A 20,901-nucleotide genomic window follows, 5' to 3' on the forward strand; every position below is an offset into this window, starting at 1 on the left:
AGATTTCACATTGAGCTTGTACACTGTACTTTCTGTCGGTTTTTAAAAGCAACTTTATTTTCACATAGTATAAAATTTACCCACTTAAAGTATACAATGCAGTTGGTTTTAGTTTATTATATTCACAGTTATGCAACAAACCAAAATCTGTTGAGAACATTTCCGTCATACCAAGGAGACATCCATCCCATATACATGGGCAGTTCAATGCCCCCAACCCTAGGTGACTGCTAGTATACTTTCTATCTCTACGAAAGTGTTAGTCGCTCAGTCGTGTCCAACTCTGAGACCCTATGGACTGTAGCCCACCAGGTTCCTCTGTCCATGGAGTTCTCCAGGCAAGAATACTGGAGTGGGCTGCCATTTCCTGCTCCAGGGGATCTTCCTGACCCCAGAATCGAACCCAGGTCTCCCACGTTGCAGGTAGATTCTTTTACCATCTGAGCCACCAGGGAAGCCTTACCTATCTATCTGACCTATAGATTATATCTCGATCTCTATAGATTTGCCTGTTCTAGACATTTCACAGAAATAGAATCATACAATATGTGGTCTTTGTGACAGTTTCTATCACTTAGCATAATGTTTTCAAGGTTTATCCATGTTGCAGCATGTATCAGTACTTCATGCTTTTTATTGTTGAGTAATATTTTGTTTTATGGGTATCAGTTCAGTTCAGTTCAGTCACTCAGTCATGTCCGACTCTGTGACCCCATGGACTGCAGTACACCAGGCCTCCCTGTATATCATCAACTTCCAAGTTTACTCAAACTCATGTCCCTTGAGTTGGTGATGCCATCCAACCATCTCATCCTCTGTCGTTCCCTTCTCCTCATGCCTTCCATCTTTCCCAGCATCAGGGTCTTTTCAAATGAGTCAGGTCTTCACATCACGTGGCCAAAGTACTGGAGTTTCAGCTTCAGCATCAGTCCTTCCAGTGAATATTCAGGACTGATTTCCTTTAGGATGGACTGGTTGGATCTGCCTGCAGTCCAAGGGACTCTCAAGAGTCTTCTCCAACACCACAGTTCAAAAGCATCAATTCTTTGGTGCTCAGCTTTCTTTATAGTCCAATTTTCACATCCATACATGACTACTGGAAAAGCCATAGCTTTGACTAGATGGACCTTTGTTGGCAAAGTAATGTCTCTGCTTTTTAATATGCTGTCTAGGTTGGTCACAACTTTACTTCCAAGGAGCAAGCATCTTTTAATTTCATGGCTGCAATCACCATCTGCTGTGATTTTGGAGCCCAGAAAAATAAAGTCTGTCACTGTTTCCACTGTTTCTCCATCTATTTCCCATGAAGTGATGGGACCAGATGCCATGATCTTCGTTTTCTGAATGTTGAGCTTTAAGCCAACTTTTTCACTCTCCACTTTCACTTTCATCAAGAGGCTCTTTAGTTCTTCACTTTCTGCAATAAGGGTGCAATAACCTCAATATCTGAGGTTATTGATATTTCTCCCAGCAATCTTGATTCCAGCTTGTGCTTCATCCAGCCCAGCGTTTCTCATGATGTACTCTGCATATAAGTTAAATAAGCAGGGTGACAATATACAGCCTTGACATACCCCTTTTCTTGTTTGGAACCAGCCTGTTGTTCCCTATCCAGTTCTAATTGTTTCTTCCCGACCTGCATACAGATTTCTCAGAAGGAAGGTCAAGTGGTCTGGTATTCCCATCTCTTGAAGATTTTCCACAGTTTCTTGTGATCCACACAGTCAAAGGATTTAGCATAGTCAATAAAGCAGAAGTAGGTGGTGTTCTGGAACTCTTTTGCTTTTTCAGTGATTAAACGGATGTTGGCAATTTGATCTCTGGCTCCTCCGACTTTTCTAAAACCAGCTTGAACATCTGGAAGTTCACAGTTCATGTACTGTTGAAGCCTGGCTTGGAGAATTTTGAACATCACTTTTCTAGCGTGTAAAATGAGTGCAATTGTGCGGTAGTTTGAGCATTCTTGGCCTTGCCTTTCTTTGGGATTGGAATGAAAACTGGCTTTTTCCAGTCCCATGGCCACCGCTGAGTTTTCCAAATTTGCTGGCATATTGAGTGCAGCACTTACACAGCATCATCTTTTAGGATTTGAAATAGCTCAACTGGAATTCCATCACCTCCACCAGCTTTGTTCATAGTGATGCTTCCTAAAGCCCACTTGACTTTGGACCCCAGGATGTCTGGCTCTAGGTGAGTGATCACACCATCGTGGTTATCTGGGTCATGAAGATCTTTTTTGTATTGTTCTTTTGTTTATTCTTGCCAGCTCTTCTTAATATCTTCTGCTTCTGTTAGGTCCATACCATTTCTTTCCTTTCTGTGCCCATCTTTGCATGACATGTTCCCTTGGTATCTTTAAGTTTCTTGAAGAGATCTCTAGTCTTTCCCATTCTATTGTTTTCCTCCATTTCTTTGCATTGATCACTGAGGAAGTCTTTCTTATCTCCGCTATTCTTTGGAAATCTGTATTCAAATGGGTATATCTTTCCTTTTATCCTTTGCTTTCGCTTCTTTTGTTTTCCCAGCTATTTGTAAGGCCTCCTCAGACAACCATTATTTCTTTTTGCATCTTTATGTTGGGGATGGTCTTGATCCCTGCCTCCTGTACAATGTCACAAACGTCTATCCCTAGTTCTTCATCAACTCCATCTATCAGATCTAATCCCTTGAATCTATTTCTCACTTCCATTGTATAATTGTAAAGGATTTGATTTAGGTCATACCTGAAAGGTGTAGTGGTTTTCCCTACTTTCTTCAATTTAAGTCAGAATTTGGCAATAAGGAGTTCATGGTCTGAGCCACAGTCAGCTCCCAGTCTTGTTTTTGCTGACTGTATAGAGCTTCCCCATCTTTGGCTGCAAAGAATACAATCAATCTGATTTTGGTGTTGACCATCTGGTGATGTCCGTGCGTAGAGTCTTCTCTTGTGTTGTTGGAAGATGGTGTTTGCTATGACCAGTGCATTCTCTTGGCAAAACTCTATTAGCCTTTGCCCTGCTTCTTTCTGTACTCCAAGGCCAAATTTGCCTGTTACTCCAGGTATTTCTTGACTTCCTACGTTTGCATTTCAGTCCCCTATAATGAAAAGGACATCTGTGGGTGTTAGTTCTAGGTCTTGTAGGACTTCATAGAACCGTTCAGCTTTTTCAGCATTACTGGTCGGGGCATAGACTTGGATTACTGTGATATTGAATGGTTTGCCTTGGAAACGAACAGAGCTCATTCTATCATTTTTGGTATATTTATTGGTATATCATGTTTTATTTATCCATTCATTAATTGATGGTCATTTGAGATTTTTATACTCTTGGGCTATTGTGAATAATATGAATGTTTGTTTACAAGCTTTTGTTTGGACATGTTCATTTCTTTGGGTATACACCTAGGAATAGAATTGCTGTCATAAGGGAATACCACAAGAAATTGCAAAGTTGTGTTGAAAAGTGGCTGCATCATTGTACATTCCTCCAGCAATATGTGAGTTCTAATTTCTTCACATCATGGCTAACCCAAGTTAGTATCTGTTTTTTTGATTCTGGCCATTCCGAGGAGTATGGCATTGTATCTCTTTTTGGTTTTGATTTGCATTTATCTGATGGCTAATAACTTCAAGGAGATCCAACCAGTCCATTCTGAAGGAGATCAGCCCTGGGATTTCTTTGGAAGGAATGATGCTAAAGCTGAAACTCCAGTACTTTGGCCACCTCATGCGAAGAGTTGACTCATTGGAAGAGACTCTGATGCTGGGAGGGATTGGGGGCAGGAGGAGAAGGGGACAACAGAGAATGAGATGGCTGGATGGCATCACTGACTCGATGGATGTGAGTCTGAGTGAACTCCGGGAGTTGATGATGGACAGGGAGGCCTGGCGTGCTGCGATTCATGGTGTCACAGAGTCAGACATGACTGAGCGACTGAACTGAACTGAACTAACTGATGGCTAATAATGCTGAACATCTTTTTGTGTGCTTACGTGCTATTTTTTATATCTTCTTTGAAGAAATGTCTTTTTAAATCTTTTGCCCATTTCACAACTGAATTTTTGTCTCTATTACTGAACTGTAAGAGATCTGTACATATTCTGATAGAAGTACTTGATCAGATACAGGATTTGCAATTTTTCCCCTGGTCTGTGGGTTTTTTCACTTTCTTAAAGGTGTCCTTTGAAGAACTAAAGACTTTAATTCTGATGAAGTACAAATTTTATATAACTGAATCATTTTGTTGTACACCTGAAATAAATACAACATTGTGAATCAACTATACTTCGATTAAAATAAAGAAAAAAAAACGCAAATGCTCCCAGTCATTTCTCTCTTGGGTTACTTTGGCCAATCTAGATGTCTTCCGTTGTTGTTTTTCTTTGCTTTGGATAGAATCTGCAGAACAATGTTGAATAAAATTAAGGACATCCTAGTCTTGTCTTCACTTAGGAGAAAATATTCAGTCTTTAACCATTAGGTATTATGTTAGTTGTACGTTTTTCATAAATGACCTTTATTGAGCAAAGTGTAATCTAGCCTTTTTGTTAATCATGAAATGGTGTTGGACTTTGTGAAATGTCTTTTTTGCATCTATTGGGATACTCATGTTCCCCCCTCCCGCGCTTTCCCATTAACAGTGCATTGATTATTTCTCGTATTGTTGAACCATCCTTGCATTCTTGAGAAAGAATCAGTTTGGTCGTCGTGTACAGTACCTTTCATGTACTGCTGGATTCAGTTTGCTAGCAATTTGTTAAGAATTTTGGCATCTGTATTCCTAAGGGATATTTGTTTCCAGTTTTCTTACAATACTTGTCTAACTTTGGTACTGAGATATATTTGCCTATAAAACAAGTTGGGAATTGTTTTCTTTTCCATTTGAATATGTGATGAATAGGTATTCTTTATTTTTTTTTTTGTCCCTCAGTGAAACGGCCAGTCTAGGGATTATGTTGTGGATAATTTTTAATTAGTAATTCAGTCTCTTTATTAGTTACTATTTCTTCTTGTTTCAGTTTCACTAGGTTGTGTTCTTGAAATTTAGCCACTTCATCTAGGTTATCTAATTTATTGGCATATAATTATTCATAATATTCTCTTACATTTTTATTTCTGTAATATTGGTACAAATGATGTTCTTTCGAGTCATCTAATAATTTTTCTTTTTCTTTGTAATGCCACGTGGCTTGCAACATCTGTTTCCCACCATGGATTGAACCCAGGCCTCCATCAGTGAAAGTGCAGAGTTCCAATCACTGGACCACCAAGAAATTCCCTGATTCTACTAAGTTGAGTCTTTTCTTTTTTGGTTGATCAGTTTAGCTAAAAGTTTGTCAATTTTGCTGATCTTTTTAAAGAATTACCTTTTGGTTTCATTAATTGTCTCTACTTTGTATTTCAGTAATTATGCTCTTGTCTTTATTTCCTTACTTCTTGTCTTGGGTTTAGTTTGAGCTTTTCCTAGTTTCTTAAAGTAGAAAGTTAGGTTGATTTGCGATTTTTTTTTTCTTAATGTAGATACTTAGAGCTATACATTTCCCTTCATGCACTGTTTTTTTTATATGATGTCTTTGTATATTACTTGTTTCCATTCATTTCAAAATATTTTTTAACTTCCTCTGAGATTTCCTTGACTTATTATTGATAAGTTATTAGTTTTCACATATTTGTAAATTTCCAAGCTTTGTTACTGATTTCTAACTTCATCCCATCATGACTAGAGAACATACTTTGTATGACTTAATATTTTTAAATTTGAGAACTTTGGACTTGCTACATGGTCTATCCTGGAGAATGGTCTTTGTGTACTCTAAGAACATGTATTCTGTTATTGTTGGGTGGTGTCCAATAGATGTTTCTTAGGTCTAGTTGATTTATAATGACCTTCAAATCAGTTTGTTGATCTTTTGCCTACTTGCTCTATCCATTATGGAAAGTGAGCTATTAGTCTCCTACTATTATTGCTGCATTGTATATTTTTCCTTTTAGTTTTATTAGTTTGTCTTCATGTATTTTGTGGACCTGTTATTAGGTGCACGTATGTTGATAATTGTTTTATTTTCCTGATAGATTGACCCTTCAGTCATTGTAAAATGTTCTCCTTTATTTCTAGTAACATTTTTTTGGTTTGTTCTCAAATCTATTACTCTTTTATCAGTATAGTTACTCTTATGTCTACTTCATACATACCATTGATATTATCATGTATCTATGATAGATATGATCTAAATCACATATACCTAAATAATTCACATATACAGATAAATGTATGCATTACTTAGATTATGACCAATCCAACACAGGCATGTCAAATCAGTGGAGAGATTATATGCTACACACTGCTAGGACAGTGCATTAAGTCTTTGGAGAAATTCAGATTCCTTACCAAAATAAACTCAAATAAGGGTCTATTTCTAATCTATTAAATTGACAAAGGTTTTAAAAAGTGGAATGAGAAAGCCCTTAAAAATATGAAACATTCTTTAATGGCATGGGAAGATATTAGTATGATATGGTAAATGAAAAAAGGTTACAAAATGGCACATACAGTTTAACCTTACTCTTACTAAAATAATATATAACATGTATATCTAAATAATGACTCAAAGGTTAACAATTATGTCTGCGTATTCAGCATGAGATTTTTGTTTACTTTGCGCTTCTCTTCCTCTCCTCCTCCTGATTTTTTATATTGTCTTATTTTTTACTAAGAAAAAGGAAGAACAATTAAAAAATTTATTATGATATGAAGATGTGGTTATACACACACACAATTGAAATACTCAGCCATAGAAAAGAATGAAATTTTGACATTTTTGGCAACATAGATGGATTTGGAGGGTATTATGCTAAGTGAAATAAGTCAGACAAACACTGTGTGATATCACTTATATGTAGAATCTAAAATATGCGACAAGGATATATTGTACAACATGGGGAATATAGCCAATATTTTATAATAACTATAAATGGAGTATAACCTTTAAAAATTGTTAATCTCTATATTGCACACTATAATTTATATAATGGGGCTTTCCTGGTGGCTCAGTGGTAAGGAACAAACCTGCCAATGCAGGAGACATGAGTTTGACCCCTGGGTTGGGAAGACCGCCTAGAGAAGGAAACGGCAACCTATTCCAGTATTCTTGCCTGGGAAATCCCATGGACAGAGGAGCCTTGTGGGCTATAGTCCACAGAGCTGCAAAAGAGTCAGACACGACTTACTGGCTGAACAACAACTGTTTACATTATATTGTATATCAACCATACTTCAATTAAAAAATGTTACTTTTGCCTGTTAGTAATGGCTAAGATGATTTCTAATGCAATACAATATTAGTAAGAAATCAAATCATACATAAAATATATGTTGCTAATGGTAGAATGAACTGTTAACTAATGTCATCACTGGCACTGGCAACACAAATGAAAAGCCTTAAAAACAGAAGTATTTCAATTCTAGGGCTTAAGCAAATCATTAAAGATGGATGCAAAAAAATGAATATATAAACTCAACTGTCCATTTTTAGGTTTCTGGTTAGATAAATTCCATCTTTATGAGCAATATATGTATTAAAAATCACATTGCAGAGTACTTATTGACACACAGGCCTGTATATTAAAAGGCAAAACAGCAAACATTATGTCCTATATAATACTGATTTAATATGAAAATGTATGTTTCCTAAAGCTACCAACAGACTACCACAAACTAGATGGCTTCAAACAATAGAAATTTACTCCTACCGCAGTTTAGGCCAGAAGTGCAAAATCAAGGTGTTGGCAAGGCTGGCTCCTCCCGGAGGCTCTGGAGGAGAATCTGCTTCATGCTTCTCTCCTAGCTCCTCGTGGTTGCTGGCAATCCTTGGTGTTCCTTGGCTCGAAGCTGCGTTGCACTGATCTCTGCATATTGTCTCATGGCCCTCTCCCTGTGTTTATGTCCTCTTCTCTTAAGGACACTAGTCATTGGATTTAGGGCCCTCCTTAATTTAGTATGACTGCATCTTAACTGATTTTATCTGCCAAGATCCTATTTCCAATTAAGGTCACATTCTGAAGTTATGGGTTGATGTGAATTTTTTTAAGTCAACCCGTAACTATTCAACCCACTATATGTATATAACATACATATAAATAAGATTTGATAGCTCCATGAACAGTATTTCAGGGTAGGTTGATGGATTATTTAAATAATTTTTTCATTTTTCTGCATTTAAAAATAAATAGCTTATGTTCTGGAGTTGCATTTATGTAAGTTCTAAATTTATTGTGTGAGTTGAACATCACTTGTAGCCAAAAATTACTCTCCCTGCAACTCACTCTTTTTCTTCCTACAGCTCAAAATATATAGAATACATCATTTTATATGTATCTTCTTGCAAAAACATCCAACATAGCCAATTCTTCCTCCAGCACTGAACATATTACTGATCCTCTGGGTAAGCATCAGATGAAGCAGTTGACTTTTGTTTACCTTATTTTACAAAAAAAAAAAAAAAAGATTTTCTAAGCATGACAGTATAATTCAGTGTGGTCAAGTTAAATGAGTGAGTGATGAGACTCCACTGTTCCACTCTGACAGTTTGAGGGAAAACAAATTTCTTTTGTATTTACAAAAAGAAAAAAAACAGCCAAACACTACAAACAACAGTGATAAATTAGAAAAGCCTCTAAGACCAAAGGAAAAATAATTACTGATTTCCAAAATGGATTTCTTTAAGAGGTTAGGTGTATCTCTGAGCCTTTCTGGATTTTTAAAGGTCTGGGAGAAGAGAACTTAAGGAAATAATAACATTGTGGGTATAATTATAGCCTGCTTCTGTCTCTTAAAAATTCTTCCAATGTTCACTTTCCTTTTAAAGACTTATGACTAATGTTTCTTTCATAACTGGAATAAAAATACATATAAAATAATAAAAGTATTGTCATGTACAGAGGCTGACATCATGGGTAGTTCTTTCATAACTGGAATAAAAACTACATATAAAATAATAAAAGTATTGTCATGTACAGAGGCTGACATCATGGGTAGTCAAAGAATATGTTTAATAAAAAATAATTAAACTTCCATTTGCTCTATAGAACATCATAGAAAGTAATTTAATAAATTACAAATGACTTTTTAAGACGTTTGCTTAACTACAGAAAGCAAATTCAGACTACACAAAACACAACTGGTAAATATTGCAAATGTCCAAAAGAAAAATTGGACTAAGACTTGAATCATGAAACCTGAAACAGGGCTATAAATACAAGGCAATAACAGCTATAATTCTTTTAGTAACTACCAACACATACTTGGATATCCTTTCAACTGCAACTTTAGTATTACGTAATTCTACTGATTTCTTTTTTTCTTATAACCCTTAACTTTACACAACCATGTTTGCATGTTTTTTTTTAAGCTGATAGCTGGACAACTTTTCCCCAATCAGTACTAGATAGAAGTATCTTGAATCCCAAGAGAAATGTTTAAAGTTAATATTAGCCTTAATGCTTTGAAAACTGCAACTGCCTTTATTACATAGAAAGAGAATCACTAAGATGTTAACCAAATTCATTTGATCTAATTAGGAAAATACTTTATCTCATAAATTTGATATAAATTAGATTTTACTGACAAGATCTAGGGTTTTTTATTTCCCTTTTAAACTGGAGACAGAAAGGAATGAAGATCATGTGGGTAGGACTAGAGGGAGAGAAGGGAAACATGGATGGTGCTGAAATACTCCACTGGCAACCTAAGTTAATTGTGTTTGAAAACTTTGGCTATCTCATAGGTGTATTCTAGTCAAACAAAAGTGCAATACTGCAAAGGGAAGATACTAAATATGTAATATATCATTTTCATGATGAAGAATTACTACCCACTTCTCCTGGAAGGGCATTATAGTGACTATTGCTAAGACATTGCATAAAGGACTATCAATTCAAAGTACTATTTCGGGAAAATACAAAAAATCAATACAATCCCAATGGAACCGATATAATTTTGTAAATACATGTAACACTGTCTCTCTAATAAGGGATTATTTTACATACAGAAACATAATTTACTGGTAAAGGTCTTGGAAAATCCAATATAATTGCTTAATTCCTGACAAAGCAATAGAGTTGTATCAAAATGAACTGAAAGTTAATTTTTCCGTGGGAGAGAAGTGGGGTAGTTTCCCCCCTAGCAAAGTTTGTCACTGACTTATTTATTTAAGTACCAGAACAATGCTTATCTCTCCTTAGGATGTAAATGACATTATATAACCAATTCAGCTCTGTTTTCAATGTATATGAAGGTGAACCTGGACCTCTACCTTGTCAGAATAATAGCAGCTTTAGCAGGAGAAACTGTATCACAAATCAAATATCAGACAAATTTTACATGGTAAAGGGTTCTAAGAAATTGATCAGAAACCTTCGGCTTCCTTTTTTTGTGGTTTACAGGAATTATGTATATATTTTTTGAGATTATTAAAAGTGCATTTTCAAAATGGGCAACTCAGTATATTTAATATAAACTGATAACCCAACACTGATTCTGGGCCAACATTTAGTCTGCTTATACCTAGAAACGCAAAATGAATTTAGACTATCTGCATATTACTTTACCCTATTATCTGTTAATTTTGGAATATTTCCGTGACATAAAACACAAATAGAAATCTACACAAATAAAGCAAACAAACAATTTCTCTTACATGAAGTATGCTGTGTTGAAAAGTTCTTTTCAGTGGTATTTCATGATTTACCTTTTCTGAACCCTGGAAACAGACATTACTCATCTGAGACATAATTATTTCTAATAGGAGGCCAAACTTTGAAAAGTTAAAACTAAATGTGTCTAGAGGGTGTCAAAGTCACATGACACAGGATTATTTTATGACTTAATTTTACTGATTTTAGAGTTAAGCTCAGCAAAAAGCAAGTCATATTTCTTGCCCGATTAACATGATATATAGGATGTGTTTAAAAAACCCCTGAAAACAAGTATAGAATTAGAAACGAATGTAAACTTCCTAAACTAACTCAGCTGAGGTAACAGGTAGCCAGTTAAATTGGCCGATTGGGAAACTTATTTCTTCTTTAAAACACACTTGTACCTGAATTGGAAATATCAGCAGTGCATCACAACACTAGAGCATTTTCATGTAATTAAAGCAATGGATGGTGATGTAGATTCTACAGCTTTCATGACATTCATTAGCTGCCCAAATTATTGCTGAGTTTTGATCTGTAAATTATAGGTGTCAAGGAGGCTGTAAAACTATATTCAAATTAAATCAGTAATATGCATAAAGTATTCTGTGTTCACTGCAAATATATTAAATATACAACTCTTATTGAGCATAATTTTCATAAAATTAACCCCCAACAAAATTATAATGCCTTTTGTTGTAATTTTACACCTTTATGTATTTGATAGTACATACGAGTTCAGAAACTTATGAATCTTAAGAAATATTACATGCAAAACGTCTCTGAAAGCAGTTTGCACTTCTAAACAAATAACTGAAATGTTCGGTCAGTAAGTTATTGATGCACTCAACACTGGCGTATTTACAATTAATAATTAAAGGGGAAAAAAAAATCCAAAATCAGTTCATAATTTAAGTGCAGTCTGGGAATCAGTCTTCATTACTAGAATCTGAATCCTCGGATGACGATGATGTACTATCAGATCCAGATGAAGCATCGGCTTTCTCTGAACCCTCATCTGTGCTGTTTTCATGGAGAGGACTCGGTTCAGTTCCCCCTTTGTCTTCCTGATCTCTAACTCTGGAATCTTCTTCCTTTACTTCCACAGACTTAGATGAGCCTAAGTCACTGTTTTTGTTTTTCTGTACATCAAAAGTGTTGGACTGAGACAAAGTTGGAATATGAAGATTAAGGCCTGGAGTGAGAAGCATCCCTGGATAAAGAATATTAGATAGTAACAGTGGGTTCAGAGCTAATGGGCTGGCAGCTGCAGCTGTACTTAACGCAGCAGTAGAGGATGCAGGAGAACTTGACACAGAGTTTTCACCACCGTTCTCGGGGTTTTGGCTCTCTGTCCTTTCTTTTTTCCCTTCCACCTCCTTAGAGTCATTTCCCTTTTTTTCTTCTGTTCCGGATTCTGTCGGCTTTGTCAGGAGCCCTCCCATGCCCAACAGATTTGGCAACCCAGTCATTCCCGACAGCAGCATGGGGAACATGGCGGCCACATTTTTAGCTTCTCCTCCAGAAGAAAGGCCAGCAGGCATTCCCATCAGCCCTGCAGTCACTTGCAGTGATTGCAAGTTTTGTAGGTTTTGTTGTAAGGCCTGAAGAGTTGTGAGGTCCACACCTGGCAGTAACCCATTGGCTAACAAAGGATTGCCTGAAATACTGCTGGCAGTTGCAGCTGCCGCCGCCGCTGTGGCCTTCGCAATTCCACTTTTAGGTCGTCTCCCTCGCCTGCTTACTTCCTCTCTTACCACGGGACCAGTGAGAATACGTTCATACATACTTTCTGGAAGAAATCCCTAAAAAAAAAAAAAAAAAAAATCAACAATAAACATTTTAAAATAAAATCAATTGCTATTAACAAGTGATACAAATAAGCCATTAAAAACATGAAATTATTCATAAACTTATTCTGTTATTTATTGATACAAAATAACCAATTATGAAAGAAGTAACCCAATTTTATCTTATTTTTAAGTAGGGCTTGAAACAGTTCTTCCACTTCTCATTTATTTTAAGAGAGCCTCTGGTTCTCTTTTATAACTATGAGGCATAGGTTTGTAAAATAGTTCTGGAAACTGGAAGATCCAAAAAATTTTATTACTGCCATGCCCTTACACTGTTCACATCACCAGAAGACTAAAGAAATGCCATTCTTCTGATCTGCAAGAACAGTATGGAAAGGAGAGAAGTAAGTAATGACTGAAACGAGATGCTTCTGACTCTTTTATCACTTTGGGAATAATAGAGATAGAGCCAAGATGGAAAAGATACTCAATAGGGAAAAAAATCACTTGGCTCAGAACAGTAGTAGCACCTGCAGACTGGGAAGCACCAAGTCCTGAGTGGAGAACAACCTATGGTACTTTCTTGAAATTCCCCCAAGATTTTCTGGGGTTCAAAACTCCTAGAAGTAACCATAGAACAAAACAACCCTCCCCCTCAACAAACAACCCAAAATTCCTAAATTTTAAGAGTTTACAACCTCTGGATCGGCACTGTCCAATAGAAACAATGTAAACAACATATGTAACTTAAAGTTTTCTAGTAGCCACAATAAAAAGGTAAAGCAGAAATATGACACCAGTTAGTATACACTGATTCTGCACTCTAATTCAACAAGTATCTGAGAAGTTTGCCACATACTCTGCAAGATAAAAACTGTGAACTAAAAAATATCATCACATATTTATGAAATATTGTTAATTCTTAACTTAAAATCTAAGATATAATTAAATGATGTCTAAATTAGTGTTCATGAAATACTCACAGACTGCTTAACAACATCTCCCCATTCAGGAGCTACTCCATATTCTGCATTTTCTTTCAGGAACCGACACAAATCTTTCAAAGGGGGAGCAAATGCACCTCCAACCTATAAATAAAAAACAGATTTTTAGACACTTAAAAGCATATTAAATGTGAAGACATTTCTTTCTTTTAATCTGTGCTCTACAGAGTTTATTTCTTTAAAACACATGTATTCTTGGAACCACCCTGACAATCTTTTTTATAGTAAAAAGGACTACCACAACCCATAAGAACTATCAATATACTGCATGAACATGCTAACATAAATTTTAGATGTTTCATGTATATTCTTTGGACAGTAAAATAACTACCATGTACTGTGAAGTACTATGCTGGGTAGGCAGTGTAGCCTAGTTAAGAGTATATCCTTTGGAGTCATCAGACTTACGACCTACATGAACTCAGGCAAATCAGTACATCTCTTTGAGCCTCAGCTTTCTGAATTGCAGAATGGAGATAACAATAATACCTCCCTCAAACGGTTTTATGAAAATGAGATAATTCAAGCACCTCAGGAAAGGGTCTGCTGCTGCTGCTAAGTAGCTTCAGGGTCTGGCACATAATAAATATAAGTTGTTATTATTATATTGCCAAGTATTATGCTAAGGACTTTAAGTACATAATTTATTTTAGTTCTCACTATATCCATTTGAGAATGGATTATTTCTATTTTTCAAATGAAGGAATTAAGCCTCAGAGAAGTTATACAAGCTGCCTAAAGCTAACTAGTAAGTGTCAGGATCAGCTTTTAAACTCAGGTCTCAAAAACCAATGCATGTATCTTTTATGCAAACTGATACCATAAAAGTTGTATTTGTAGGCATCACTGGAGCTTTTTTTTTTGGTCAGGCTGGATGCCAGGCTGAAATGCCAGGCTGGATGAAGCACAAGCTGGAATCAAGATTACCAGGAGAAATATCAATAACCCCAGATAGGCAGATGACACCACTCTTATGGCAGAAAGTGAAAAAGAACTAAAGAGCCTCTTGATGAAAGTGAAAGAGGAGAGTGAAAAAGTTGGCTTAAAACTCAACATTCAGAAAACTAAGATCATGGCATCAGGTCCCATCACTTCATGGCAAAAAGATGGGGAAACAGTGGAAACAGTGACAGACTATTTTTTGGAGGTCCAAAATCACTGCAGATGGTCACTGCAGCCATGAAATTAAGATGCTTGCTCCTTGGAAGAAAAGCTATGACCAACATAAGACAGCATATTAAAAAGCAGAGACATTGCTTTGCCAACAAAAGTCTGCCTAGTCAAAGCTATGGTTTTTCCAGTAGTTATGTATGGATGTGAGAGTTGAACTATAAAGAAAGCTGAGCACCAAAGAATTGATGCTTTTGAATTGTGGTGTTGGAGAAGACTCTTGAGAGTCCCTTAGACTGCAAGGACGTCCAACCAGTTCATCCTAAAGGAAATCAGTCCAGAATGTTCATTGAAGGACTGATGCTGAAGCTGAAGCTGCAATATTTTGGCTACCTGATGTGAAGAGCTGACTCATTTGAAAAGACCCTGATGCTGGGAAAGATTTAAGGCAGAAGGAGAAGGGGATGACAGAGGATGAGATGGTTGGATGGCATCACCGACTCAATGGACATGAGTTTGAGTAAGCTCCAGGAGTTGGTGATGGACAGGGAAGTCTGATGTGCTGTAGTCCATGGGGTCACAAAGAGTCGGACATGACTGAGCGACTGAACTGAACTGAACCCTGAAAGTATAAAAATAAACATATCCCTTTAAATATTTAAATGATTTCAACCTACCAATTTAATGTTCCTTTGGAGTCTAAGGACACTTCTTAAATAATTCCTTTTCCCACAGCTTTCTGAATGAATATGTACTATATCTTGTTAGGATACAAACAGGGTTTAATGTGGCCAGTTATAATATCTATATTCTTATCTAATTATTTTCTATAGTTTTTACTTAGCCTCTCAATCTTGTTGCTATCTCCTTTTTATTATCTCCTTCATTAAACTCCAGTTTAAACTAGATGCCCTCTGTATGTTAAAGCCTGTACTCTAGAAACTCAGAACAATAAAGAAATCTACAAACCAAGGGAAATTAACAGGTCCTTTACCAGGCTACTACAATTAAAAATAAAATTTAGGATGTTTAATATTAAACCAAGTAAAAATTTCAAAATAGTTCCATTTCCTTAAAACTGGCTAAGACAAATTTATTCATATCTAGAAAGGTTAATTTTTGTTATAAGATGAAGTGCAAAGATTTATAACACAATCTGTATAAGCACAAAATTTAAGTAAAATGCAACTAAAATGTCATCTTGTTCTTCCCCTAATACATCTGACATCATCTTAATCTACTAACAAAAGCTGAATAAACTTGGGGGAAAATTAGTATTAATTTTAATGAGTTAGTACATAGAATAATATTAATATATTGTTATTTTAAAAATGGTATTCTTCCAATTTCAATACTTCTGAGAAATTAAAATGACTTCATGTATTTTTATACTAGCAGTGAGGTCATTCAACAGAGAGCAAACAGAAGTAGGGAATTAACTAGGGATCTATGTAGGGTAATTTAATTTGTGAGTGAAGGAATTCAATGGAAAACTTGATGTTCTTACTTTGAAGGCCATTTCTTTCTTTCTTTTTTTTTTTTACTTATTGTGCTGCTTGCTCATCAGAGTAAAAAACAATAAAAGTGTCAAAGCCATAACTTACAAAAGGTGCCTCAACTGTTCTATCATTTACTTTGTGAGGTAAGAGAGACATATACCAATACATACATAAAACAGAAACAACTGGGGGAAACAAATGTTGAGCCACATTTTATTCAGAAATAAGAAAAACCTGGAAAAACCTAGCTCTTACCATTCATCAATCAGTAAAGCAAGAAGATAAGCACAGGGGTACCATTTGTCTCTAAGATAAGACGTTTTTCTTTGCCTTAAGACATTTGATTTAAAACATTTAATTTCCATCTATCAGAAAATTACGTAATATGCCAATTTTGACAGAAGAAGACACTTTAAGGCCTAATGATGGAATTATCAATACATGATAAATATATATAAATCTGTAATGGCTGTGATGAGAATAATGTTCCCTTTCAGCAGTTTCTCAACCTCTGCACCACAGACCATTTTGGACTGGTGTCGTGGGGGCTGTCCTGTGCACTGCAGGAGGTGTAGCAGCGTTCTGGGCCTTCACCCGCCAAGGCCAACAGCATCCGGCTAGCAGCTCACCACCTCCCCAACACCCACCTCCTTCATCTAGAGCTAAGACTATCAAAAACGTCCCCTGATTGCTAAATGTCGCTTGGAGGACAGTTACCCCCTTTTGAGAACTACTGCTTTAGATGCAGTGCCCTGGTTCGGTGCCACTGCAAAGGTACAGATATAGAAAGTAACTTATTTCCTTCAACAGCTTAGCCAAAGGTGTGGGATTTGAAATTAGACTGCATAAAATTGTAGTCCGTGTCTTTCCCCTCAAATCTTCTAGATTTAACCCAACTAGGTCTGTTAGAAAATACTGCATAATGAAACAGTGTTCTAGAGATCTCTTACATAGTGCATCAGTATGAAAAATTAACAACAAATATGCAAGTACCTTTCTGGCATTTCTTCTGTTAATCAGCTGAACACGTTCTTCTCCAGTGAGACTATTAACATCTAATTTATTGGGGTTTCTGCAGCGATGCCTTTTTTGTTTGGGTCTCCCCTCATGGAGTTGCATTCGCTAAAATATATAGACAAAGAAATAGCTGTAAAATCTTTAACTATGCAAATGGCACAAATAAGCTGATCCAAGTAATTTAACCATGTAAAACTGAAGATATATGGTATATATAAGATATAGTAATACAGTTGACCCTTGAACAACATGGGTTTCAACTGTATAGGTGCACTTATACGTGGATTTTTTTTTCCAGTGACTACACAATCCATTGTTGATTGAATCCAAGGATGTGTAACTGAGGACATGGAAGGCTAATTGTAACATTATATTTGAATTTTTGGCTGTGGAGGGTGGCATGCATCAGTATCTCTTAACTCCTGTGTTGTTCAAAGGCCAGCTATTTATGTTATATATTGAAGGTATAGTACATACACCATGGTACAATCCTTTTGCTGTAGACATACCACAGTAGCATGTGAGAGCCAAGAAACCATTAACATCAAGTGCCCTTGGGAAATCATGCCAACATTATGTTGTATTCGCTACTTAAACAAATGTGGCTTATAACAATGTCTTAAAATTGTTTTATAATATAAAACATTGTGATAAAAGGGTTATTTGCAGTGAAAATGATGAATGGCTCTAAGTTAAAAAGAGTAATAAAGATTCCTTTGCAGTAGTAAGAGAAAGGTCTGAGAATCTTCAGAGACGAGAGCATAACTGCCAAAAGGGCAAGGACTTTATATTGTTCACTGTTTTTTATCCTAAATACCTTACAACAGTAACTAGCATATAGCAGTTGCTCAATAAAAATTGACTAAATAAATGAATGTTATTTTCTAACATGTTAAGAAGTTACAGGGTTAAACTAATGATTCTCATTATCTTCAGAATTGCCATACTCGTTTTATTATTGCTCATCTTACTGAAAACCTGTTCCTTATAAGAGCTTTATTTGTCTTTTTTTTTTTTTTAATAAAAAGAATTAAGTGGAAGTTTGAGAATTAGTGGCATTTTCTGAAAAAAACTAGGATATGAAAGCCAAGACTGAGGTTCTCGGTATTAGACTACCATGTTACCTTTTGGTGATAATAACAGCAATGTAAGACACTACACACACACACACATTACAAGTACAGTCATATTCTAGGGACTGGAGCTTTTGTGGTTCTTTTGCATGAAAAAATAAGGCAATTAAATTTTTTTCTGTTAATAATCATTTTACCTTTATACGGTATTCTTTCATTTTCAAAAGATTTTCATTTACAAATCACTGACTCAGTAAATATTTACAGGGAACTAGATACCATTCTCTGTATCAGAAATTAGGTGCTAAATCCTGGGGCTACAAGGTGAATAGGACACAATCCTTAAGCAGCTCACAGGGTAGGAAACAACATTACTGGGTTATCCAATTAATCTTCATAATGGAGGCAGATAGAATAAGGCTACTAACTGGCATACAGGGGATATGCGACTATTCTTTTACCTTATAAAATATATAGAAACAACAAGGGAGACTAACACAAAATCTGGTACATAAGCATCTGATAGTAAAGCACTGCAAACCGAAATAATACATTTCTATAAGAAAGCCGTATGCCCATAAGATAGTGAGTAGGAAGTATTTTAGAGGATAAGGAAAATGCAAATGAATAGACCTATTCTCATCTTGACTAATATTGTCTATGTACTTGTATTCTTATAAGATCTTAAGAGCAGAGGTTTGGACAGTGGATTTAAGACATTAGCTGTGTGGCTTTGCACTATTTATTTAAAATTTCAGTTTCCATTTCTTTATCTATAAAGTTATAACAAGGCCATTCTGATAAAGTCTGGGAGTGTTAAATGAGATAATGCATGTAAGTGCTAAGTATAAAGCCAGGTACAGAGTTAAGTCTCAATAAGTGTTTACTATGATCATTTTTATTATTTTAAAATAAACTCCTTGAGGGAAAGGACTGGAGGTTTTATACCTTTATAACTGTCATTGGGTCTATGATAGTACTCTGTATATGACAAGTGACTTTTATTAAACACATTGAATACAGAATGAAAAATGGAAAATGATATTATATCATAGGAAAGATGGTCATTAGTTTTTGCTGTTCATCTATCCTAAATCTTGGGCAGAACACATATTTAACATAAGTTGGTGACAATTTATGCTTCATCATTATAGATGTAATGAATCATAGACATAAATACTAAGATTTATAAGGTATCACCTACAGGAATAAAAGCTCCTAAATCTTCCACATAACCTGGGTGCTCCTTAAGCCACTTTTCCAAATCCTTTCTCTTCGGTGCATCATCGCCTGCAAGTCTTGTCCCATCTTTAAGGTTAATAACTGGAACAGGAGTTTCTGTATCAGGAATTCCTTGAGGTTGAGTATAGGACAGTGCTGGATTTATCCCTGTAGAAATCTGTGAGGTGGTTAAGCCTAACGTAACCTGTAGAAAAACACCAAATGAAAATTTTATTTCCACGCTTTAGCATTCTGATTTTGGTTCAATGAAGCAGTTCTTTTTGAAGAGAAACAAAAATTGTTTAAAATTTCTTCTAAGTCTTTCAAATTTAAAATTCTCATGAATCTTGGCCAGTGCTGGACTCTACTGAGATACAATCTAAAACTATACAGTATACTCCTAATTTTTCAGTTATTTTTATTAGTCACAAAAAATTCACAAAGCAGCAATATGTATCTTTACTGGGATGAATTTTGGACTCAAGAATCAGTAGCTTTTAAGCATTACTTTACTTACATGATTAGGTGGTTTATTTCTGTTAAAAAAGAGGATGTCAACACCTTCTACATTCTTCCTCCTTCCCCGCCTTTTTTTGACTACAGGCTGGTTGTCTAATAAAACTCCATTGGCACCAAGGGTTGATTGAATGGGAGTACCTAACAAATTAAAAATGCAAAAGAGTGATAAAAATCTAGTTCTTAAATTAAAAGTAATCACTTTTAGGGGGATGGACTGGGAGTTTGGGATAAACAGATGCCAACTATCATATACAGGATGGATAAACAGTAAGTCCTACTGTATAGCACAGGGGACTATGTTAAATATCCTATGATAAACCATAATGGAAAAGAGTGTGTGTGTGTGTGTGTGTGTGTATAGATATAGATGTTTAAATGACTCACTTTGTTGTATAGCAGAAATTAATACATTATAAGTAAACTATACTTCAATAAAATAGAATAAAATAATGAATGCTTGTAATGAGACTTATGATCAAAATAAAACAAAATGTTTAATTAAAAAAAAACAATACTTTTTTTTTTTTTAACTAAAAATACTTCTCATTTAAAAACCAGGAGAACTGCAATCCAGGCCTCTTTCAAGTTTTAACATGTCTCCTCAAAATTTTCCCTTGGATATCCACATATCTTTTCTTTCACACCCTTTCAGAGAAGAAGCATGCCTTTCAAATGTACAAGGCAAACCTTTCCACCTTTTTTGAATCCATTAATTCCTACTTTATCTTTTAAGTATAAGTTTGCTTTACCATTTATCTTTGCTTTTTTGGTGTCGAAATATCTTAATCTACATTAGATTTGTATCAACTTAAAATCATGGCTCAAAACAAACAAAAAATAAACTTATTTTGGCTTTTTCATAGCCTTCAAAACTTTTGAAACATTGGTATCTGTTATGCTCCTCTTTTTCAAAACAAACTTCACTCCTCAAATTCCCAAAATTTGCCCCTGACCAGACTATTTAAGGTATTTTCCCTAAGATCACCAGTGTT

General features: G+C 35.5%; 1 protein-coding gene across 1 annotated transcript in view; it reads right to left on the reverse strand.

The window, feature by feature from the left end:
• Positions 1–9,005: 9,005 nt before the first annotated feature.
• The window catches only part of CHD9 (chromodomain helicase DNA binding protein 9), a 167,886-nt gene continuing 155,990 nt past the window's right edge, over positions 9,006–20,901 (reverse strand). Inside the window, 5 exon segments of the mRNA XM_070388434.1 lie at positions 9,006–12,478; positions 13,450–13,554; positions 17,073–17,201; positions 19,374–19,595; positions 19,908–20,047. Coding sequence (XP_070244535.1) covers positions 11,603–12,478; positions 13,450–13,554; positions 17,073–17,201; positions 19,374–19,595; positions 19,908–20,047 — 1,472 coding nt within the window. The 3' untranslated portion in view covers positions 9,006–11,602.

This window comes from Bos mutus, chromosome 18 (assembly GCF_027580195.1).
Source record: "Bos mutus isolate GX-2022 chromosome 18, NWIPB_WYAK_1.1, whole genome shotgun sequence".
Taxonomy (NCBI): Eukaryota; Metazoa; Chordata; class Mammalia; order Artiodactyla; family Bovidae; genus Bos; species Bos mutus.